Here is a 19,379-nt window from a genome sequence, read left to right as displayed (position 1 = left end):
GAATACAGACAGACGAGACAGCGTTACTACGGGGTCACGGTGCGAACACACGTTACCAAGACTCACACACAGTAAGCGCGCACATGTTCACAATCACGTGATAGGAGTCCCGAGGCCCACTTTCTCACTCCACCATCATCTCTACCCCGGTGACGCCGCGGTTTCATGCATGCGTCAACGAACCCACATAGAATATCAGCAAAAGTACAAGATTGAGAATAGATTTGGTTTAATATTCGACTCCTCAGTACACCGATATGATCTGTGGACTGTCGCCCGACGCCCGCTAAGCGGCACCGTGTCTTTGGAGCCCAGTTCTCGTCCCGACTACCGACTCCGAACATGTCCAAAGAGGGAAATGATGAAGTGGTGGGGGGCGGGTTCCCTGAACTTTGATAAATCGAAGTTTCTTCACTCCATTTTAAACCTTCAGTCGTCACAACTGCGGTACACTGCCCACGCCCGCTGGGTCGAACGCTTCATACCCGGTGGCTGAAAAGCAACCGGACCCGTATCTCTAAAGTATCTCACGACGTTAACACAGCAATTTTCCCTCAATTTCTCGCAGCGCATTCAGAAAACCTCCACGCTGCGTCTGGCCCCGGGAGTGTGTGATGGGACGGTGTGGAGGGAGCTTCAGTCTGTGCCTGACCACGGGAGTGTGTGATGGGACGGTGTGGAGGGAAATTCACTCTGTGTCTGACCCCGGGAGTGTGTTATGGGACGGTGTGGAGGGAGATTCACTCTGTACCTGACCCCGGGAGTGTGTGATGGGACGGTGTGGAGGGAGATTAACTCTGTGTCTCACCCGGGAGTGTGTGATGGGACGGTGTGGAGGGAGATTAACTCTGTGTCTCACCCGGGAGTGTATGATGGGACGGTGCAAAGGGAACTTCACTCTGTGTCTGACCACGGGAGTGTGTGATGGGACGGTATGGAGGTAGATTCACTCTGTGTCTGACCACGGGAGTGTGTGATGGGACGGTGTGGAGGGAAATTCACTCTGTGTCTGACCCCGGGAGTGTGTTATGGGACGGTGTGGAGGGAGATTTACTCTGTACCTGACCCCGGGAGTGTGTGATGGGACGGTGCAAAGGGAACTTCACTCTGTGACTGACCCCGGAAGTGAGTGGTGGGACGGTGCAAAGGGAACTTCACTCTGTGTCTGACCACGGGAGTGTGTGATGGGACGGTGCGGAGGGAGATTCACTCTGTGTCTGACCCCGGGAGTGTGTTATGGGACGGTGTGGAGGGAGACTCACTCTGTACCTGACCCCGGGAGTGTGTGATGGGACGGTGTGGAGGGAGATTAACTCTGTGTCTCACCCGGGAGTGTGTGATGGGACGGTGTGGAGGGAGATTAACTCTGTGTCTCACCCGGGAGTGTGTGATGGGACGGTGCAAAGGGAACTTCACTCTGTGACTGACCCCGGAAGTGAGTGATGGGACGGTGCAAAGGGAACTTCACTCTGTGTCTGACCACGGGAATGTGTGATGGGACGGTATGGAGGTAGATTCACTCTGTGTCTGACCACGGGAGTGTGTGATGGGACGGTGTGGAGGGAGATTCACTCTGTACCTGACCCCGGGAGTGTGTGATGGGATGTTGCGGAGGGAGCTTCACTGTGTCTGACCCCGGGAGTGTGTGATGGGAGTATTCGGTGGGAGCTTCACCCCGTGTTTCATCCCCATCCCTCTCGTACTACGAAGGGTCATTTAGCTCGGAAGTGGGCTGGGTGGAGATGAGATACTGGGCACCCAGACTCTGCCAGTCCGACCTCCCTCAGCCTGGAGCTGAGACGCGACTGTGTCAGTGTGAGGAGCTCCGACCCACTGTTGCAGTGCACAGGGTGCGGGGGGCAGCAGAAACCTCAAATAAAACTCGAGTCCGGCACCAGGACAGGAAGTTACAACGGTTTATTGATTTCATCATGCAAATGTAAATTAAACAATGTGTGAGAGGGAGAGGGGGAGAGGAGGAAGGAGAGGGAGAGGTAGCGCTCCATGGCAGAGAATAAAAAAAAAGAAAATACAAAACGTGCTTCACCCCAGACTACACTGGTGTACCCCTGCCTAATAGGGGTCAAGAATAATGACAGTGTTGCTCGCTGCACTGTTTGCAACAGTGACATTTCTATTGCCCATGGGGGGTTAAATCACTGTTGAGGTGAGTTTAACGGGTGTCATTCGTTCATTAGCATAGCAAATGTTATTTAAACTAGCTGGCTAGCCGCAAAGGAGCTACAATATTGCAGATATCGCACCTCTCCCGGGAGTTCCGGGAGTCTCCCGCATATTGATGGTGCCTGCTTCCCTGAAATGAGATTTTGCAGGGTGGGATTAATTGAGTGATGGAATGGTGCTGACGGAGCTTCACTGTGGGTTTGGCATTGCAAGTGTGTGATGGAACGGTGTGGAAGGAAATTCACTCTGTGTCTGGTCCTGGGTGTGAGTAAATTTACAAATGTAAATTAAACAATGTGTGAGCTGCTGACGTGCGGGAATAAATAAGCTGCTCCCGACTCACTCTCAGTCACACACAATTAACTGACCGGCGACAACGAGTGACAGTTTGAATAATCAGTCCCGTTTCTCACCGTCACACTGCATCGGGGAACCGATGATTATAAAATCACACTTCAGGACCGTGTCCATGATCGCTGCAGATCCAATATCACTGCGGAGGGATTTGTCAATTTAACATCATTATTTCGGCCAGACTGCCGAATGCACCGTCCTCAGCAAATGGAGATAAAGGATTCTCTCCCGGGATAATCCCCCCCACCCCGGGTCACCGGTGTTCCAGACTGAGCCCCGGCCCCTGGGCTCTTCCTGTCTGGGTAATTCCCCGGGGTCTCACGTCGGGGGTGTCATACACAAACATCCGGCAGAAGCTGCGCTGCTGGACAGTAGGTGTAAATACGTCACTACAGGAGCACAACGATTGACACACATTGCGAGACAGGAGCCAGTTCCGTTAAAACCGTTGGGAGTTACACCTGCAGCGCGTCTAGGAAAGGTAAGTGCGGGAGTTAAAGGGGCGGGCGGGTGTTAAAGGGGAGGGTGATGTTAAAGGGGTGGGCGGAAATCGGCAAAATCTCCTCTTCCCGCGGGCGGGGATGTTCACACATTCAGGATGTTCTCAGATCCACTCTCAGTCCATGTCTGGGTTCCTGCAGAGATCTCAGTTCCTTCCTCCCAGTCTCACTGAATCGATTCCCTGTCAACCTGAAACAGATGGGAGAATAAAGATGAAATAAACAGATTACACGACAGTGTCAGTAACAGGGGACTGGGGTTAATGTTTCAACAACACTCATAGACAAATATCACCAGAAAACCCGCGGATCCGCTGATACTTTATCACATTGAACATTAACACAAACACTCACCCGATCCACCCCAGACTCAGGAGGGTCAGTATGAGGCGGCGGATAGCGGGGACAGATCGGTCTGTCAGCGAGTTTGATTCCAGGTCCAGACCCATCAGTGATGGGTTTGTAGTGAGAGCGGAGACGAGATCCTCGGCACCAGAATCTGTGAGACCGACACACCACAGCCTGGAGATGAGAGAGAGTGAGGGTGAAGGACACAGAGAGATAGGAGACGGTACAAATCCCCAGTGTTTATCAGTAACACAATTACTGATCACATTAATCTTCAGTGTCAGACACCCAGTGACTGTAAACACAATCTCCCACAGTCTGGTACTTACCCCAGTTTCTGTATTTTACACTCCGGGTTCCTCAGAGCCGCTGACACCAGTTTTACTCCTGAATCTGCCAGGTTATTATGACTCAGGTCCAGCTCTGCCAGTGATGGGTTTGTACTGAGAGCGGAGGCGAGATCCCCGACACCGGAGTCTGTGAGGCCGATACTGTTCAGCCTGGAGATGAGAGAGAGTGAGGGTGAAGGACACAGAGAGACAGGAGACAGTACAAATCCCCAGTGTTTATCAGTAACACAATTACTGATAACATTAATGTTCAGTGTCAGACACCCAGTGACTGTAAACACAATCTCCCACAATCTGGTACTTACCCCAGTTTCTGTATTTTACACTCTGGGTTCCTCAGAGCGGCAGACACCAGTTTCACTCCTGAATCTCCCAGGTCATTGTACATAAGCCTAAACACAAACAGACAGATTGATGAACAAAGTGATTCAAACCGTGGGTCTGAGGGAACTTCTCTCACTCGGATATTTCAGAAAGCATTAAACCCTTCAGTAAATCACTGATTGGAGTTCCCATCACTGTCAATGTCCCTCACTGTCCAGCTCCAGCGTATTTACCGAATGTCAGTAATTTAGTCTGTCGGTGTGACCCAGTAATCTCCACAAATTCTGTCCAATTCCCCGATGGTTAGAAAAGTGTCCCTGACGTGAGAGGGTTTGGAGGGGCAGGGATGAAGGATGGGAGAAAGTACCACAGTGAGGAAGATTTGTGAATGGGAAAGTGTCGATGGGAGATGGTGGAAGAGACACAACCTGAGGAATAGGGATATGAAGACAGAAACTGCAGGAGAAATGGGATGGGGAAGAGAGTTCCCATAGGAGGAAGGGGAATGAGGATTTGAGATCCCACAGGAGGATGGGGAATGAGGAAGAGCGGTCTCTCAGGAGGAAGGGTAATGGGGATGAGAAATCCCACAACAGTATACTGATGGGAAAAGATAATTCAATAAGATGAGATGATCCAGAAATAGATTGTACGGGAGTGTTGGGTCTGACCTGAGGCCAACAATCAGGAGAGGAGATGCGCCCATTGGGTCTGGGTATCTGGTAGTGAGCAGAGTCACACAGGTGGACTGATAATGATTGCCACACACGGGGAAGGGCAGGGGAGGACAATCTCCCAATGGTATTTCTTTCCTTCTCACTGGGACAGGCTGCTGACGGTCTCTTGTCCGTCACCGGGAAGGGGGTGTGAATCTCTGACCCACCTGCTGCAGTCAATGTCGGTCTGGGTGTCAGTAACAGTGAGAAGGAAAATTGTCAATGGACGCGTCACAGGCAGCGAGAAACACGGCCATTCCTGTGATTTACTACCTTTAAACCAATGGCCGTTGTTTACCGATCTGATGAAGTCTCCAACATCCCTTCATAAGGAACCACAGAACCCTCCCGTCCTTGGGGAATTAATGACCGATCCCCTGGGCATTTGGCACGAATGTTCATAATCTGATTTATTACAGTTTTACCCAAATACCTTTACATTGAAACAACACAATGGAACAGTTTCACAGTTCAGAGTGAGAGATAAATCAAGTTACCACAACTCCTGGCACTTGTGCAGCCCAGGTCCCAGCCGCTGGATTCCTTCACACTGAATGTGGCAGCTCTCTAGGTCAAGATGTTTTATTGTATCACAGAGTCCGATGACATGAGACAGGACCGCGCAGTCAGTCGGGGTCAGTGTCATTCCACTGAATGAAAGTGTTTCCACAGATTCCAGTGCGGCCTGAGCCAGCCCACGATTCTGAGATTCAAACAGATAGTGCAATGTGTTCAGGAGGCTCCTTTTACCAGCTTCACTCCCCGTGTTTCTGCTCTGGTGTTTAACCTCCTCCTTCACCCAGTCAATCACCCGGCAGGTTGTTTGATGAGGAAATGGACCCAGAAACTCCTCCAGGCCCCGGGCTGTCATTGGAGAGGAGAGACCGGCAACAAAACGGAGAAATATCTCAAATCGCCCGTCTGTTGTGTTGTGGGCTTCAGTGAGGAATTTCAGGATATCCCCGGGATGTGGATTCAGGAACTGTGCGACTGCAGCTACAAACTCTTGGATGGTGAGGTGTGGGTATGTGTACACCACGCTCCAGGCAGAATCCTCTCTCTCCAAAAGCTCCATCAGGAACCCGGTCAGGAACTGGGAAGGCTGCAGATTGTAGTTGATCAAATCTCCATCTGTAAACACAATCTTCTTCTCAGACACTCCTCTGAAGGCCATCTGACCAACCCTGAGTAACACATCACGGGGGTTCTCAATCTCACGGCTGTGATTTTTTAGGATGTTGTAAATATAGTAGGAGTACAGTTGGGTGATGGTCTTGGGAACTCGCTGTGGGTCCCTGACTCTTTGTGTGAAGAAGGGGCCCAGTGCCAGAGCGAGGATCCAGCAGTAGGAGGGGTTGTAGCTCATGGTGTACAGGATCTCGTTCTCCTTCATGTGTTTGAAAACAGCTTCCGCCACCGTCTGATGTTTAAAATACCTGATGAAATATTCTTTCCGTTCCTCACCAACAAATCCCAGGATTTCAGCCCAGACACCGATCTCTGCCTTTTCCAATAAACCTAACGCCTTGGGGCGGGTGGTCACCAGCACTGAACACCCTGGTAGCAGCTTGCCCTGGATTAAACTGTATACAATATCAGACACCTTGCATTTGAATTCAGGGTCTATGTACTGTGATTCTTTGTCTCTCTGATCATCAACAAAATTGATTGTGTCCTTGAATTCATCCAATCCATCGAATATGAAAAGCAATCCCTCTGTGTGTTTCCAGATATCTCCCAGGATATTCCCAAAGTAGGGATACTGATGCAGAATCAGTTCTTTCAGGTTTATTCTGCAGTTAATGACATTTATATCCCGGAATTTGAAACTGAAGACAAACTGGAATTGTTGGTATATCTTCCCCGCGGCCCAGTCATAAACAATCTTTTGTACCATTGTTGTTTTCCCGATTCCCGGGACTCCGGCCACTGCTGCTGACATCCCGGATTTGTTTCCAAAGGCAGATCTCTTCAATTTTTGAACAAAACTCCTCTTGAATAACTGATCAGTCTGGATTTTTTCCAGCTCTCCGCGGAGATGTTTTTCTCTCCACTCCTCGTGGTCTCTGCCTCTTGCCAGCAGCTCATGTTCCACCAGCCTCCGATCTCGAACAGTAGAAATGACCGTGAGCTCAGCGTATCGATCAGCCAGCTGGAAAACCTTCACCTTCTCCGTCATCAGGAACGTGTTCACTCTCAGTTTTTCAGTCTGTGTCCGCAGAGTCTCCATGTGTTTCCTTCGAACATCTTATGACGGACAGAAATAGGTTGTCAATGCCTGATCTGATGAACATGGGCCTAAGAACATATTTCCTTTAATAAAAAAAACCACTTGTTAAAGACAGTGTTTGGGTGAAATTTGGAGATCAGAGAAAAGAGTGTCTGAAAATGAACGACGGCCCAGAAACAATTCTGCTCTGATTCAGATTCGCTGTTAAAGTCTCCACTCTCCCCTCTGTTGGTAGTTTGCAGATTCCCCGGTGTTCCAGCGAGCACCAAGTGCACACGTGATTCTGGAGAGGAGAGTGTTGTGTGGAGCGGGTGGTTTCACTGCTTTCACTGCTCAGCTTCTGCTGAACTGTGCAACCCTGCAGAGGGTAACAGTGGGGGGTGAGGGGGGCATTTACTTGCTCTACTGACTTTTACTTTTCTCACAATGGACCCCATGTTCTTGACACTCCTTTAGGATCAAGCTGTCAGCACTGAGCCACAGAAAAGGAACATAATTTCTGTTTCCTTTCCCAGGCTGAGCCAGTCACGATGTAACACACCCCGCACTGGTCTACAGTCTCTTATTCTCCGAGGAGCCGGTACATGAACTCCGGCAATTCGCTGATAATGCGCGGAAGAGCAGGAAACTGAAGAGGATGGGGAACTCTAAAGTTTCTGTGATTCTGTGGACACCGATGGTGCTTTGCCTCTCAGGTGTCATCGTCCGAAATGTTTCTGGACGCGTCCACATTATCCTGAGAAGGGACTTTGAGCAGCCAGAAGTTGTGGCCAACTTGGTACCAACGGTATAGGAAGAGAAAAGGGAGGAGGTCTGGAAAACTGAACACGGCGAGTTAGGAAAAAAGCTGAGAAGCAGGACGTCAAAAGTAGTGATCTCAGGATTGCTGCCTGTGCCACCCGACAGTGGCAATAGGAATAGAATGAGGTGGCAGAGAAATGTGTGGCTGAAGATTCGGAGCAGGGGGCGGTTATTCAGATTTCTGGATAATTGGGACCACTTCCGAGGCAGGTAGGACCTGTACTAAAGGGACGGATTGCACATAAATCCGATGGGGACCAATATTTTTTCAAGCAGATTTACTGGAACTGTTGGGAGTGTTTTAACCTAAAATGGCAGGGGGTCTGGAACTGGGACGATAGAGCTGTGGATGGACCAGAAGGTTAACAAGTAGATGATGGGTGTAACATGAACGTAAGGAAGGACAAGCCAATGATTGGGTTCAAATACAGACAGAGCAAGACGTTAAATTGTATCATATGGACAACATTCAAAAGGGCGCAGATGGAGAACTGAACGCATTGTATTTAAATGCACGCAGCATTCAGAATAAGGTGGACGAACTCTTGGTGCAATCAGAGATTGGTCGGTCTGATGTTGTGGGCATCTCTGAGTCGTGGCTCAGAGAAGACCATAGCTGGGAGCTTATCGTTAAAGGATAAACGTCTTATTGAAAGGACAGGCAGGAAGGCATAGGCGGTGGTGGTGTGGCTGTGCTGGTTCGAGATGGAATCACATCTTTAGAAAGAGGTGTCATAGGGTCAGAGAATGTTGAATCTTTGTGGGCGGGTTAGAGAAAAAGCTTATATTGGCCTGAAAATAGCAGCAAAAGATTGCAAAGGGAGCTAGAAAAGGCATGTAATAAAGGTAATGTTGCATTTGCAATAGGGGACTTCAATATGCACGGGGAATAAGAAAATCAATCAACAGGAGTTGGATCGGAAGAGAGGGTAGAGTGGGAAAAAGGGGCTTTTCTGATTGGCTGCCAGTGACTGGTGGTGCTCCGCAGGGATCAGTATTTGGACCTCTGACTTTCAGATTGTTTGTCAATGATTTAGATGACGGAATGAATGTATTTGTGGCAATGATTTTGGATGATACAAAGATAGGTGGAGGAGTAGGTAGAGCAATTGCAACAGGACTGAGACAAATTGGAAGAATGGGCAAAAAAGTGGCAGATGGAATACAGTGTTGGAAATGCATGATAATACATTTTGTTAAAAGGAGCAGACTATTGTCTAAATGGGAAGAAGGTCCAAGCATCAGAGATGCAGAGGGACTTCGGAGCCTCAAGCAAGACTCCCAAAAGATTAATTTAAAGGTGCAGTCTGTGGTAAAGGCGGCAAATGCAACGTCGCCATGCATTTAAAAAAGAACCGAATATAAACGCAAGGAGAAAATGCTGAGCCTTTACAAGACTGTAGTCAGGCCGCACTTTGAGTATTGTCAATAGTTTTGCGTCCCCCACCTTTGAAAAGATGTGTGGTCATTAAAGAGAGTCCAGAGGAGATTCAAGAGGATGAATCCAATAATGAAGGGGTTAACACATGAGGCGTGTTTTGGCAATTTGAGCCTGTACTCACTGGAATTTTGAGGACTGCGAGGGAATCTATTTGAAACCTACCGAATGTTGAAAGGACCAGATATGGTGGATGTAGTAGCATATTTCCCCTGGTGGGTGCATCCTGAACAAGGGGGCACAGCCTCAAAATTGAGGGGCGTTCCTTTACAACAGCTAAGGAGGATTTCTTGAGCCAGAGAGTAAAGAATCTCTGGAAGGCTCTGTCACGCACTGAAGTGGAGTCCAAGTCCATGGGTATATTTAAGGCAGAAGTTCCCGATCGGTTAGGACATCAAAGGATAATTGAGAAGGCAGGGGTATGGAGATGAGTGGGATCCCGGATCAGCCGTGATGGAATGGCGGAGAAAACTGATGGGATGAACGGCCTAATTCTGCTCCCATATCTTATGGAGTAATAACAACAAATCTCGGCTCCACTTTGGATCGGAGGTGTGAGATTTCCCTTGCTGAAGTTGGATGTTCTAATTGGAATGGTTTGGTTTCAGTTTTGTCAAATTTCCAGATATTCGGACCGATGGAAAGGGGAACACCGAGGCTTCCTCTCTGACCGACGGGAATGTCTGTTTATCAAACTCATAGAGGCCACTGGGTACAGAGCCCGAGACCGGGAAGGTGCCGGGTTTTGTGACAAATGCAAATTGCTTCCTGTTCTCCAGACACAGCAACAAAAACCTGTCTCCCCGTTTCTCACCGTCTCTAAACACGCCTCTAAAGACAGGTATTCAGACTCTCAGAGTGAAATAAATTCTTTGAGATTTCCATTCCATCACTTACCTATCAGATGTTTGGGCACTTCAGATAAATCCCGCTCAGTGTCCATGTAGGCGAACTGGCCGTCACCTGTTCAAACAGATTAACCTGCATGAAGCCTGTTCTGTGTAATACTGTAAATTCATCAGCATTTACATCTATAACACACAGTTTATTGTTCACCGTACCTCGCTCCCGTATTTCATTCAATATTCTGCTCAGCTTCGGTAAATGGTGATGTCGTTTCACAAAGGATTCCCACATCACCTTCCGGGCCCCGGAGCCCTTCTCCATCACCAGATCCAGGAGGAGTTTGGAAGCGCCCGCTCGGTTTCCCTTCTCCGCGAGCTCAGTCACGCTCTGTAATGAACAATGGGGAATATATTGATGAGTGGAGGGATGGGCACAAATCTACCCTGAGCATGGACTGACCCAGCACATTCCGCTCGCCACAGATCACTAACAGCCATTGAAGTATTCATAGTCGGAGAAAGACCTTAACAGAAGCGAGCAGCATCATTCGGGAGACCCTGCATGCTACAGATTGCGGGGTAATTATCCACGGCGAGTTTTAAGCAGAGCACACATAGCGTTTCTCCGGCTGGTGGCACAGTGACATCAGCGCTGGACACCGGAGCGAAGGTTCCCGAGTTTGAATCCATTCGGGCCGCTCCCGGACACGCTTTCCATCCGTGTCGAGTTCACAACTCGGTCTCGTAAAAAAAAATGGGCGCAGTGAGAAAGACGTGGGGCCGAGGCTCTGGCAGAGTATGGCACACAGAAGTAGAGTGGGGATTTGAGGCTTTGTTCTGGAGAGATTTCAGTGAGGAGAGGCGGAGGTAGATTTTAGATAGTAATTTCCCTTCCTTTTCATGGTTAGAACAGTGAGAATACCAGGCAGGATAGCGAAATGCTCTTTATACGGGGTGTAGCAAGACAGGGAGACCTCCAGTGTCCCCGAGAACTACACCTTCAGGATTTGCATCCCGCTGCAGCTTCTTACAGACTGTGCTCAGGAATTGGAGCTGGAGCTGGATGAACCCGGGATGATTCAGGAAGCTGAGAGGTTGACTTACAGGCTATAATGGGAGGGAGCTATACCCAAGGCGTAGGACACAGGTAACTGAGTCACCATCAGCGAAGGGGGGAGGGGTGATGGGTTGGAAGGAGATAGACAGCCACTGCAGTATACCCTCTATAACAGGTACAAGGCTTACAGTTGCGGGGTATGACCTAACAGAGAAAAGCCACGGCGATTATGTCTCTGGCACTGAGTATCGTTTTGTGACTCAGAAGGGATGAGAAGAGAGAATTTCACTTACAGGGGAATTCAATGGTTAGTAGAAAAGACAGGAGATTCTTTTGAGGAGAACAAGATTTCTGGATGGTGCGTTGTCACGGCCAGTGATATCTCGCATCGAGTCCGAAACTTTTGTAAGGGCGCGGGGAGTAGGGAGTGTGATGAGGTCCTGCAAAGTGAGTTCATGGAGTTATATGTTAAGCTGAAGTGCAGGATCTCCAGTGTTGTGTTCTCGGGATTGCTACCCGTACCTCGTGCTAGTGAGGCCTGAAATAGGACGATAATACAGTTTAACGTGAGGCTGATGAGATGGTGCATGACTGAGGGCTTCAGATGTTCGGATGATTGGGCTGGAGTTTGGACATACGTGATCGTTTTGCACCCGAATTGGAAGGGGACTGATACCCTGGCGGGAAGGGTTGCTAGCGCTGCATGGGGAGGGGGGAGGTGTTAAACTTAAGTAGCAGGGGGATGAGGAACCAAAGTGGATAGTGGAGTGGTTGTGTGGGAAAGATGTTGTTAAGGCGACATACAAAGTCAGGAGACTAAAGGATGAGTATCGTGAAACTTTTTTGTTCCAAAATGCATATTATTTCAATGCAAGGAGTACTGTAGGAAAGACAGATCATCCTAGCGCATGGATCAGCACATTGAGTTACAGCATTGTAACCATTAATGTGATTTGGTTGGAGGAGGTGCAGGATGGGCAGCTCATCTTTCCTTGTTCCCTTGCGTTATAAACGACTCGATGGAGCTGGAGGGATTACAGATGGAAGGGTGGTTAACTAGTCAGAGAAAATGTCACTACATTGCTCAGACAGGACAAACTGGATAGCTCGTCCAATGAGACTACATGAGTGAAACTATGGAACAAGAAAGGGTTGACCACGTCAGTGGGATTATATTGTAGAGCACCCAATAGTCAATGGGATTTTGAGGAACAAATGTGCAGGGAGATCATAGAAACAAGAAAGACAAGATTCTGATGGTAGATAATTAACTTTCCATTTACTGACTGGCACACCGAGTTAAAGGGCTGGATTGGATAGTGTGGGTCAAATGTGTCCAGGGAAGTTTCTGTAATCAATATATTCAGGTCCGAACTGGAGAGAGTGCATTCCCGAATTCCTATTAGAGAGCAAGACAGGGCAAGCGACAGAGGTGTGTGCACGGGAAAACTTTGGATCTGCTGATCATAATGCCATTAGTTTAATGATCATTATGGAAAAGGATGGGTCTGGTCCTTGGGTTAATATTCTAAATCGGAGAAAGGCCAATTTTAGTGGTACCAGAAAAGATCTGACGACAGTGGATTGGGACTGGTTGTTTTCTGGTACAGATGTGCTTGGTAAATGTAGGGCCTCCAAAACTGATATTTTGGGAGTACAGAGCTCAAATGCATAAATTAGCACAAGAGTTCGAATATTCCTGACGGAATAAGAGGCAAGAGTATCTTTGTGTCGGGATATCAAGGCCCTGAGCGCATCGCAAGTATAGGCTTGAAGGATCAAATGAGATATTTGATGAGTACAAGTAATGCAAGAGTTACTAAAGGAGGAAATCAAGAGGGCTAAAGTACCGAATGAGTTTGCTTTAGCAGAAAAGGAAAAAGAGAACCCCAAATTCTTCATAAAATATATTTAGAAGAACAAATATACCAACGGACTAAATTGGTTCTCTTGAAGTTCTGAGTGGACCTTTATGCATGAAGCTGAAAAAGGTGGGGGAGATGTTAAATGGATTTTTTTCATTTACATTTACCCGAGAGACATACAAATTCTTTAGTTTGAGGCAAAACAGCGGTGAGATCATGAACTCTATACAGATTACAGAGGAGGATGTGTTTGCTGTCTTGAGGCAGATAAGGGACTGTAAATCCCTAGGGTTTTCCTTTGTACCTCGTTTAAGGCTAGTTCAGAGATTGCAGGTCCTCCAATAAAGATATTTAAAATGTTAGCTCCGGAAGTATTGTAGGGTAGCTAATGTTTTTCTGCTGTTTGAAACGGCTGTAAAATTAAGCCAGGGAATAACAGGTCGGTGAACCTAACACCAGTGGTGGTAAAGTTATTGGCAGGGATTCTGACGGACTGGATATGAGTATTTGGATGGGCAAAGATTCATTACGGATAGTCAACACCGATTTGTACCTGGTATATCCTGATTAACTAACCTTATGGTTTCTCGAGGATGTTACCAAGCGAGTAATGAAGGCAAGTGAGTGAATGTTATCTACGTGGACTTCAGCAAGACCATTGACAAGGTCCATCTTAGGAGAATGGACTATAAGATTAAGTCGCTTGGCATTCATGACATGGTGTTAAGTTAGTTTAGATATTGGATATTGGAGAGAAGCTAAGAGTGGCAGTAGAGGTTTGCTTCTCTGACTGGAGGTCTATGACTAGTGGTGTGATTCAGGGATCTGTACTGGGTCTGGGGCCGTCCGTAATATATATAAACGCTCTGGATGGCAATGTGGTAAACTGGGTAAGTAAATCAGTGGATGACATCAAGGTAGTAACAGCGAGGAAGTTTAACAGAGCATGCAGCAGGACTTGAAACAGCTAGAAAAAGGTGGAATGGAAATCAGCAGATAGAATTTAATGAAGACAAGTGTGAGGTGTTGCACTTTTTGAGGAGAAACCACGATAGCACTTAGACAATTGAGTGGTAGGGCATTGAGCAGTGCGGTAAAACCAAGGTATCAGGGAATACAGATCCAAAACTGCTTGAAAGTGTTGTCGAAGGTAGATGTCTTGGTAAAGTCTTTAGGATAGGGGCTTTCATAAATCAAAATATTGAATATAGAAGTTGGGATATGATGTCGAAATTGATGATTCAGAGGCGATTTTGAAGCGGTGGGAGCACCTACCTCTCGGAAGGATATCAATAAGATAGAACGTGTGCAGAAAAAATATACAGACTGTTGTCAGGACTTGAGGGCCTAAGATATAGGGAAAGTGTGAATAGGCTAGGGCTGTCACAGAATGTAGGAGAACCAGGAGAGATGTGATAGAGGTATTAAAGTTTATAGAAGGTATACATAAGGTAGATACGAACAGGCATCTATTACTGAGGTTGGGTGAGACCGGAACTAGTGATCATGAATTAAGGATGAAAGGTGAAAGAATATTTGAGGGAGAACTTCTTCACTCAGAGGCTGGTGAGAGTATGGAACGAGCTGCCACCGGAAGTGGTATATCTGCATTCCATTTGAACATTTAAGAACTATTTGGATAAGTACATGAATGGGAGGCGTCTGGATGTTTCTAGTCCATGTGCAGATCAACGCTACCAGGCATATGATAGGTCAGTGTGGACTTGATGGGCCGAAGAGCCTGTTGCTGTTCTGTAGAGTTCGATATCTATAGCTAAGTCAAACTAGGACAGGGTCACTTTCCCTGGGATAAACCCTGGTGAACCGCAGCAGGTTCACATTTCACTGCCAGGCTCCGTGAGGGTCCAGTGTCAGCCTGCAGCTGGGAACTGGCAGTGAGAGGCAGCCAGCAATTGCAGGACTTTTGTGCATGTCAGAGAGACCAAAGTCAAATGGTATTAATGCAGAGAAGGAAGTTTGGATTAAAATTGTCAGCTGTCTCGTGTGGAATGTCAGAGTTAGGGATAATGCGTGGATCTTCTCTAAAATTCAGTCTGGTGAGCAATAGGTGAATGTGTCCCAGTAAAACGAGGACCTTTAGCAAGGCGTTTCTTGGTAATTCCGTGTTAGCTGGAGATTTTCAATTGGACTATTTTCAATTGTATGATTTTGCAGTACCCAGTGTTAACAGTATATGCTGTGGTAATTACAAACTCCAAATGGAACAGTCACAAAGAACGGAAGGTAACTGAACCACGAGGCATGTTGGGATATTTGATCAAATGCAAGAGGGTCAGTAGTTGAAAAGAGAGACGATATTCAGTACTGCCTGTTCAATTGACGATGGGGTTGAAGGTAGACTCGAGAAATGAGCTGAGAAATAAGTCACTATATATTTGATTTGTGGGAAACCCATGGATAATCAAGACAGTCTGGTGAATGACCATTAAGGTCGAGCATTGGGGACATGTGATGTCAATGGTTCTCTGTCCACTTGCGATGTCCATCAAGAGTCACATCATTAACTTCCCTTCTCTATCATTGTTTGTATCCTAACACGTCTAAAAGTGAATATGCTCAGAAATATGGACAGAGGCGTGTATTGGTAAATAAAAGTTCAGTGTTTCTGCAAATGAAAACACTTTTCTTGATGTTGATCACGAGCATTGCAGGATTTTCACTGCCCAGAGGTGCCGTTACACCGGTTCTGTCGGTCTGTGATTGATTCAGTGGAATCTACACTCAGTCTATGTTCTTCCACTTACGTGATACTCTGGCCCAGTGAAGTGATCCTCTCCCATTAACATGAAGCCGACTCCCTCCACACCCTCCTCAATCGCCTGCTCCAGTCGCTCCTTGTAGAATTTCGTCAACCGGAACAGTTGCTGATCCTCACAATTTGACAGGAAGGCCGAGATTGCAGTGTTCAGATCTGTAAATAGTCATAGAACATAAAATAGTGGATGTACCATGCGTATGCAGACACGATGCCAATTTAAACCAATCCCATCTTCAGGAACATGGTCAATGTCCCTCCGTTCCCAGCCTACTCATGAGTTCAAACGCCTCTCAGATGCTGCTGAGTAACTGTTTCCAGTCCCTCCCTCGACAGCTCATTCCAGACACCGATCACTCTCTGTGGAAGACATCCATCCTAAATCCCCTTTGAACTTTACCCTCTAACCTTAAACCTATTCATTCCAGAGCTTGATATTTGCATCGAGTCACAGACTATCGAACTGTGTTATGCCTCCCATGAATTTATGAATTCTCTGAGATTGACGTCTCAGTCTCCAACGCTCCAGACAAAGCAATTCAAGCGTGATCGACCTCTCTCGGAAGCCAATATTCTGTAATCGTGGTGAAACTCATCTGCACCCTCCCCAGAGCCTTCACATCGTTCTCGTGACGTGGACACCAAATCTGCGCACAATATTGAAATTGTCTCTTCACCAACTTTAGTTCAGTTACAGCACAACTTCCAAAAATACATACTCACACCTGAACTCGTCGCTTGCACGCTACCAATTGTGTTGCCACTTTCAGGGTGCTATTCTCATAAGGAAGCTTCCGGCACTTTCAGGGAGCTATGGACAAGACCCGTCCATATATCAGTATTCCTAAGGGTCCCAGCATTCACCGTGCACATCGCTCGCGAACTTGACCTTCAAAAGAGCAACCTCTCACATTTGCCCGAATTAATTGTACCTACCGTCTCTCTGAGAACTTCACGGGCGTTTAGCCATTGAAGAGGCCCTATCAGCAGCGGAAGCAAAGCACTGCAAACTAAGTAAAAGTAGAGAAGGGACAGGCGGGGCGGTGATTGTCGGGAGTAGGCTTGTGGCGAGAGTAGAAGCCTCAGCCTTTGGCTCAAAGGAAGCTTCAGCTAGGAAGAGGCGTTGTCTCTGAGCAAGTTTCTACAAGTTTTCCTTCTTTTTGTATTTCTCTTACTGTGCCTGGTATAGTAAATGGAGGTTGCGTGTTCTTCATGCCAGATGTTGGAATCCTGGGAGACCCAGAGTGTCCCAGGGAACTACACCTGCATGGTGCATCCAGCTGCAGCTCATGTTAGGGATGGTACATAGAGCTTAGTGATTTAGAAGGCTGTAGGTCAGCCTGGTAATTTCTAAGGTAGGGACACGTTCGACACAACTTTATGGGCCGAAGGTCCTGGATTGTGCTGTAGGTTTTCTAAGTTTCTGTGGATCTGGAACAGGACTTAGATGACCTTTGATTTGTATGGGAGAGTGGAAGATAATTGGACAATAATTGAACAGAGTTACAGAGAAACAATGACCCCGACACCACGAAGTTGCAAGTACCCTGAGGTAACTGGGTGACTGTCAGGAGGAACTGAAATGTAAATAGGCAATTAGAACAGAGTACACCAGAGGCCACCCCCTTCAAAAAAATAAGTATATAAGTAAATAAGTATACCACTTTGGATACTTTTGTGGGGGATGACCTCCCGCGGGAATACCACGGCGACCGTGTTACAGGCACTGAGCATGGGTCCGTGGTGCAGAAGGGAAAGCGAGAGAAGAAGAGAGCGGTAGTGAAAGGGGCCTCAATAGTGAAGGAACAGACAGGAGATCCTGTGGACGTGAACGGGCCAACCGGATGATATGTTGCCCCCCGGTGCCAAAGTCAGGGACGTCTCAGATCATATCCACAACATTCTGGAGAGGGAGTGACTGCAGCTAGGTATCTTGGTACATATTGGTACCAATGACATAGGAAGGAAAAGCAAAGAGGTCCTGAGAGGAGATTTTAGCGATGTAGGTAGAAAGCTGGGAAGCAGGACCTCCTGGGTAGTAATTTTTGGATTGCTGCCTGTGCCACGCGCCAGTGAGGGTAAAAACAGGATGATTTGGCAGATAAATGCGCGGCTGAGAAACTGGTGCAGGGGGAAGTGCCTCAGGATCTTCCATAATTAGGATCTCTTCTCGGAGAAGTATGACCTCCTCAAAAGCGACGGGTTGCACCTGAACCCGAGGGAGACCAATATTCTTGCGGATAGATTTGTTAGAGCTGTTGGGAAGGGTTTAAACTAATTTGGCATCGGGGTGACAGCCTGGGTGAATGGCCTCAGGATAGGACTGTCAGGAAGGGCTGGCAGGTGATGGGACGTAGTTGTAGCCAATAGATTGAATATCAGTACATTAGGGAGGCAAAATCAAAAAGGGTAGAAAATGCAGTACACAGGGTGCATCCCACTGCGCCGAGTGTAAAAAATAAGATGGATGATCTTGTTGCACTATTACAGCTTGCCAGGTATGATGTTGTGTCTATCACCGCATCGTGGCTGAAGGATGTTTGTAGTTGGGAGCTGAATGTCCAACGTTACTCGATATAGACAATAGACAATAGGTGCAGGAGTAGGCCATTCGGCCCTTCTAGCCAGCACCGCCATTCACTGCGATCATGGCTGATCACACACAATCAGTACCCCGTTCCTGCCCTCTCCCCATATCCCTTGACCCCACTATCTATAAGATCTCTATCTAACTCTCTCTTGAATGCATCCAGAGACTTGGCCTCCACTGCCTTCTGGGGCAGAGCATTCCACATATCCACCACTCTATGGGTGAAAAAGTTTTTCCGCATCTCAGTTCTAAATGGCCTACCCCTTATTCTTAAACTGTGGCCTGTAGTTCTGTACTCACCCATCAGCGGGAACATGCTTCCTGCCTCCAGCGTGTCCAGTCCCTTAATAATCTTATATGTCTCAATCAGATCCCCTCTCATCCTTCTTAATTCCAGTGTATACAAGCCCAGTCGCTCCAATCTTTCAACTTATGACAGTTCCGCCATTCCGGGAATTAACCTTGTGAACCTACGCTGCATTCCCTCAATAGCAAGAATGTCTTTCCTCAAATTTGGAGACCAAAACTGCACACACTACTCCAGGTGGGGTCTCACCAGGGCCCCGTACAGCTGCAGAAGGAACTCTTTACTCCTATACTCAATTCCTCTTGTTATAAAGGCCAGCCTGCCGTTAGCTTTCTTCACTGCCTGCTGTACCTGCATGCTTGCTTTCATTGACTAATGTACAAGAACACCTAGATCTCGTTGTGCTTCCCCTTTTCCTAACTTGACTCCATTTAGATAGTAATCTGCCTTCCTGATCTTGCCACCAAAGTAGATAACCTCACATTTATCCACATTAAACTGCATCTGCCATACATTTGCCCACTCACCCATCCTGTCCAAGTCACCCTGCATTCTCATAACATCTTCCTGACATTTCACACTGCCACCCAGCTTTGTGTCATCAGCAAATTTGCTAAAGTTACTTTTAATCCCTTCATCTAAATCATTAATGTATATTGTAAACAGCTGCGGTCCCAGCACCGAACCTTGCGGT

At 47.4% G+C, this 19,379-nt stretch overlaps 1 protein-coding gene across 1 annotated transcript in view; it reads right to left on the bottom strand.

Moving 5' to 3' along the window:
• Positions 1–1,902: 1,902 nt before the first annotated feature.
• The window catches only part of LOC140724154 (NACHT, LRR and PYD domains-containing protein 3-like), a 34,823-nt gene continuing 17,346 nt past the window's right edge, over positions 1,903–19,379 (bottom strand). The window contains exons 4-11 of the mRNA XM_073038639.1: positions 15,778–15,944; positions 10,307–10,478; positions 10,143–10,208; positions 5,274–7,023; positions 4,042–4,128; positions 3,716–3,886; positions 3,393–3,560; positions 1,903–3,228 (exon numbers count right to left, since the gene is read on the bottom strand). Coding sequence (XP_072894740.1) covers positions 3,132–3,228; positions 3,393–3,560; positions 3,716–3,886; positions 4,042–4,128; positions 5,274–7,023; positions 10,143–10,208; positions 10,307–10,478; positions 15,778–15,944 — 2,678 coding nt within the window. The 3' untranslated portion in view covers positions 1,903–3,131. The remainder of the gene's footprint in view (positions 3,229–3,392; positions 3,561–3,715; positions 3,887–4,041; positions 4,129–5,273; positions 7,024–10,142; positions 10,209–10,306; positions 10,479–15,777; positions 15,945–19,379) is intronic.

Source organism: Hemitrygon akajei, unplaced genomic scaffold, assembly GCF_048418815.1.
Source record: "Hemitrygon akajei unplaced genomic scaffold, sHemAka1.3 Scf000168, whole genome shotgun sequence".
Classification (NCBI taxonomy): domain Eukaryota; kingdom Metazoa; phylum Chordata; class Chondrichthyes; order Myliobatiformes; family Dasyatidae; genus Hemitrygon; species Hemitrygon akajei.
This window is presented reverse-complemented; position numbering and strand designations above follow the sequence as displayed.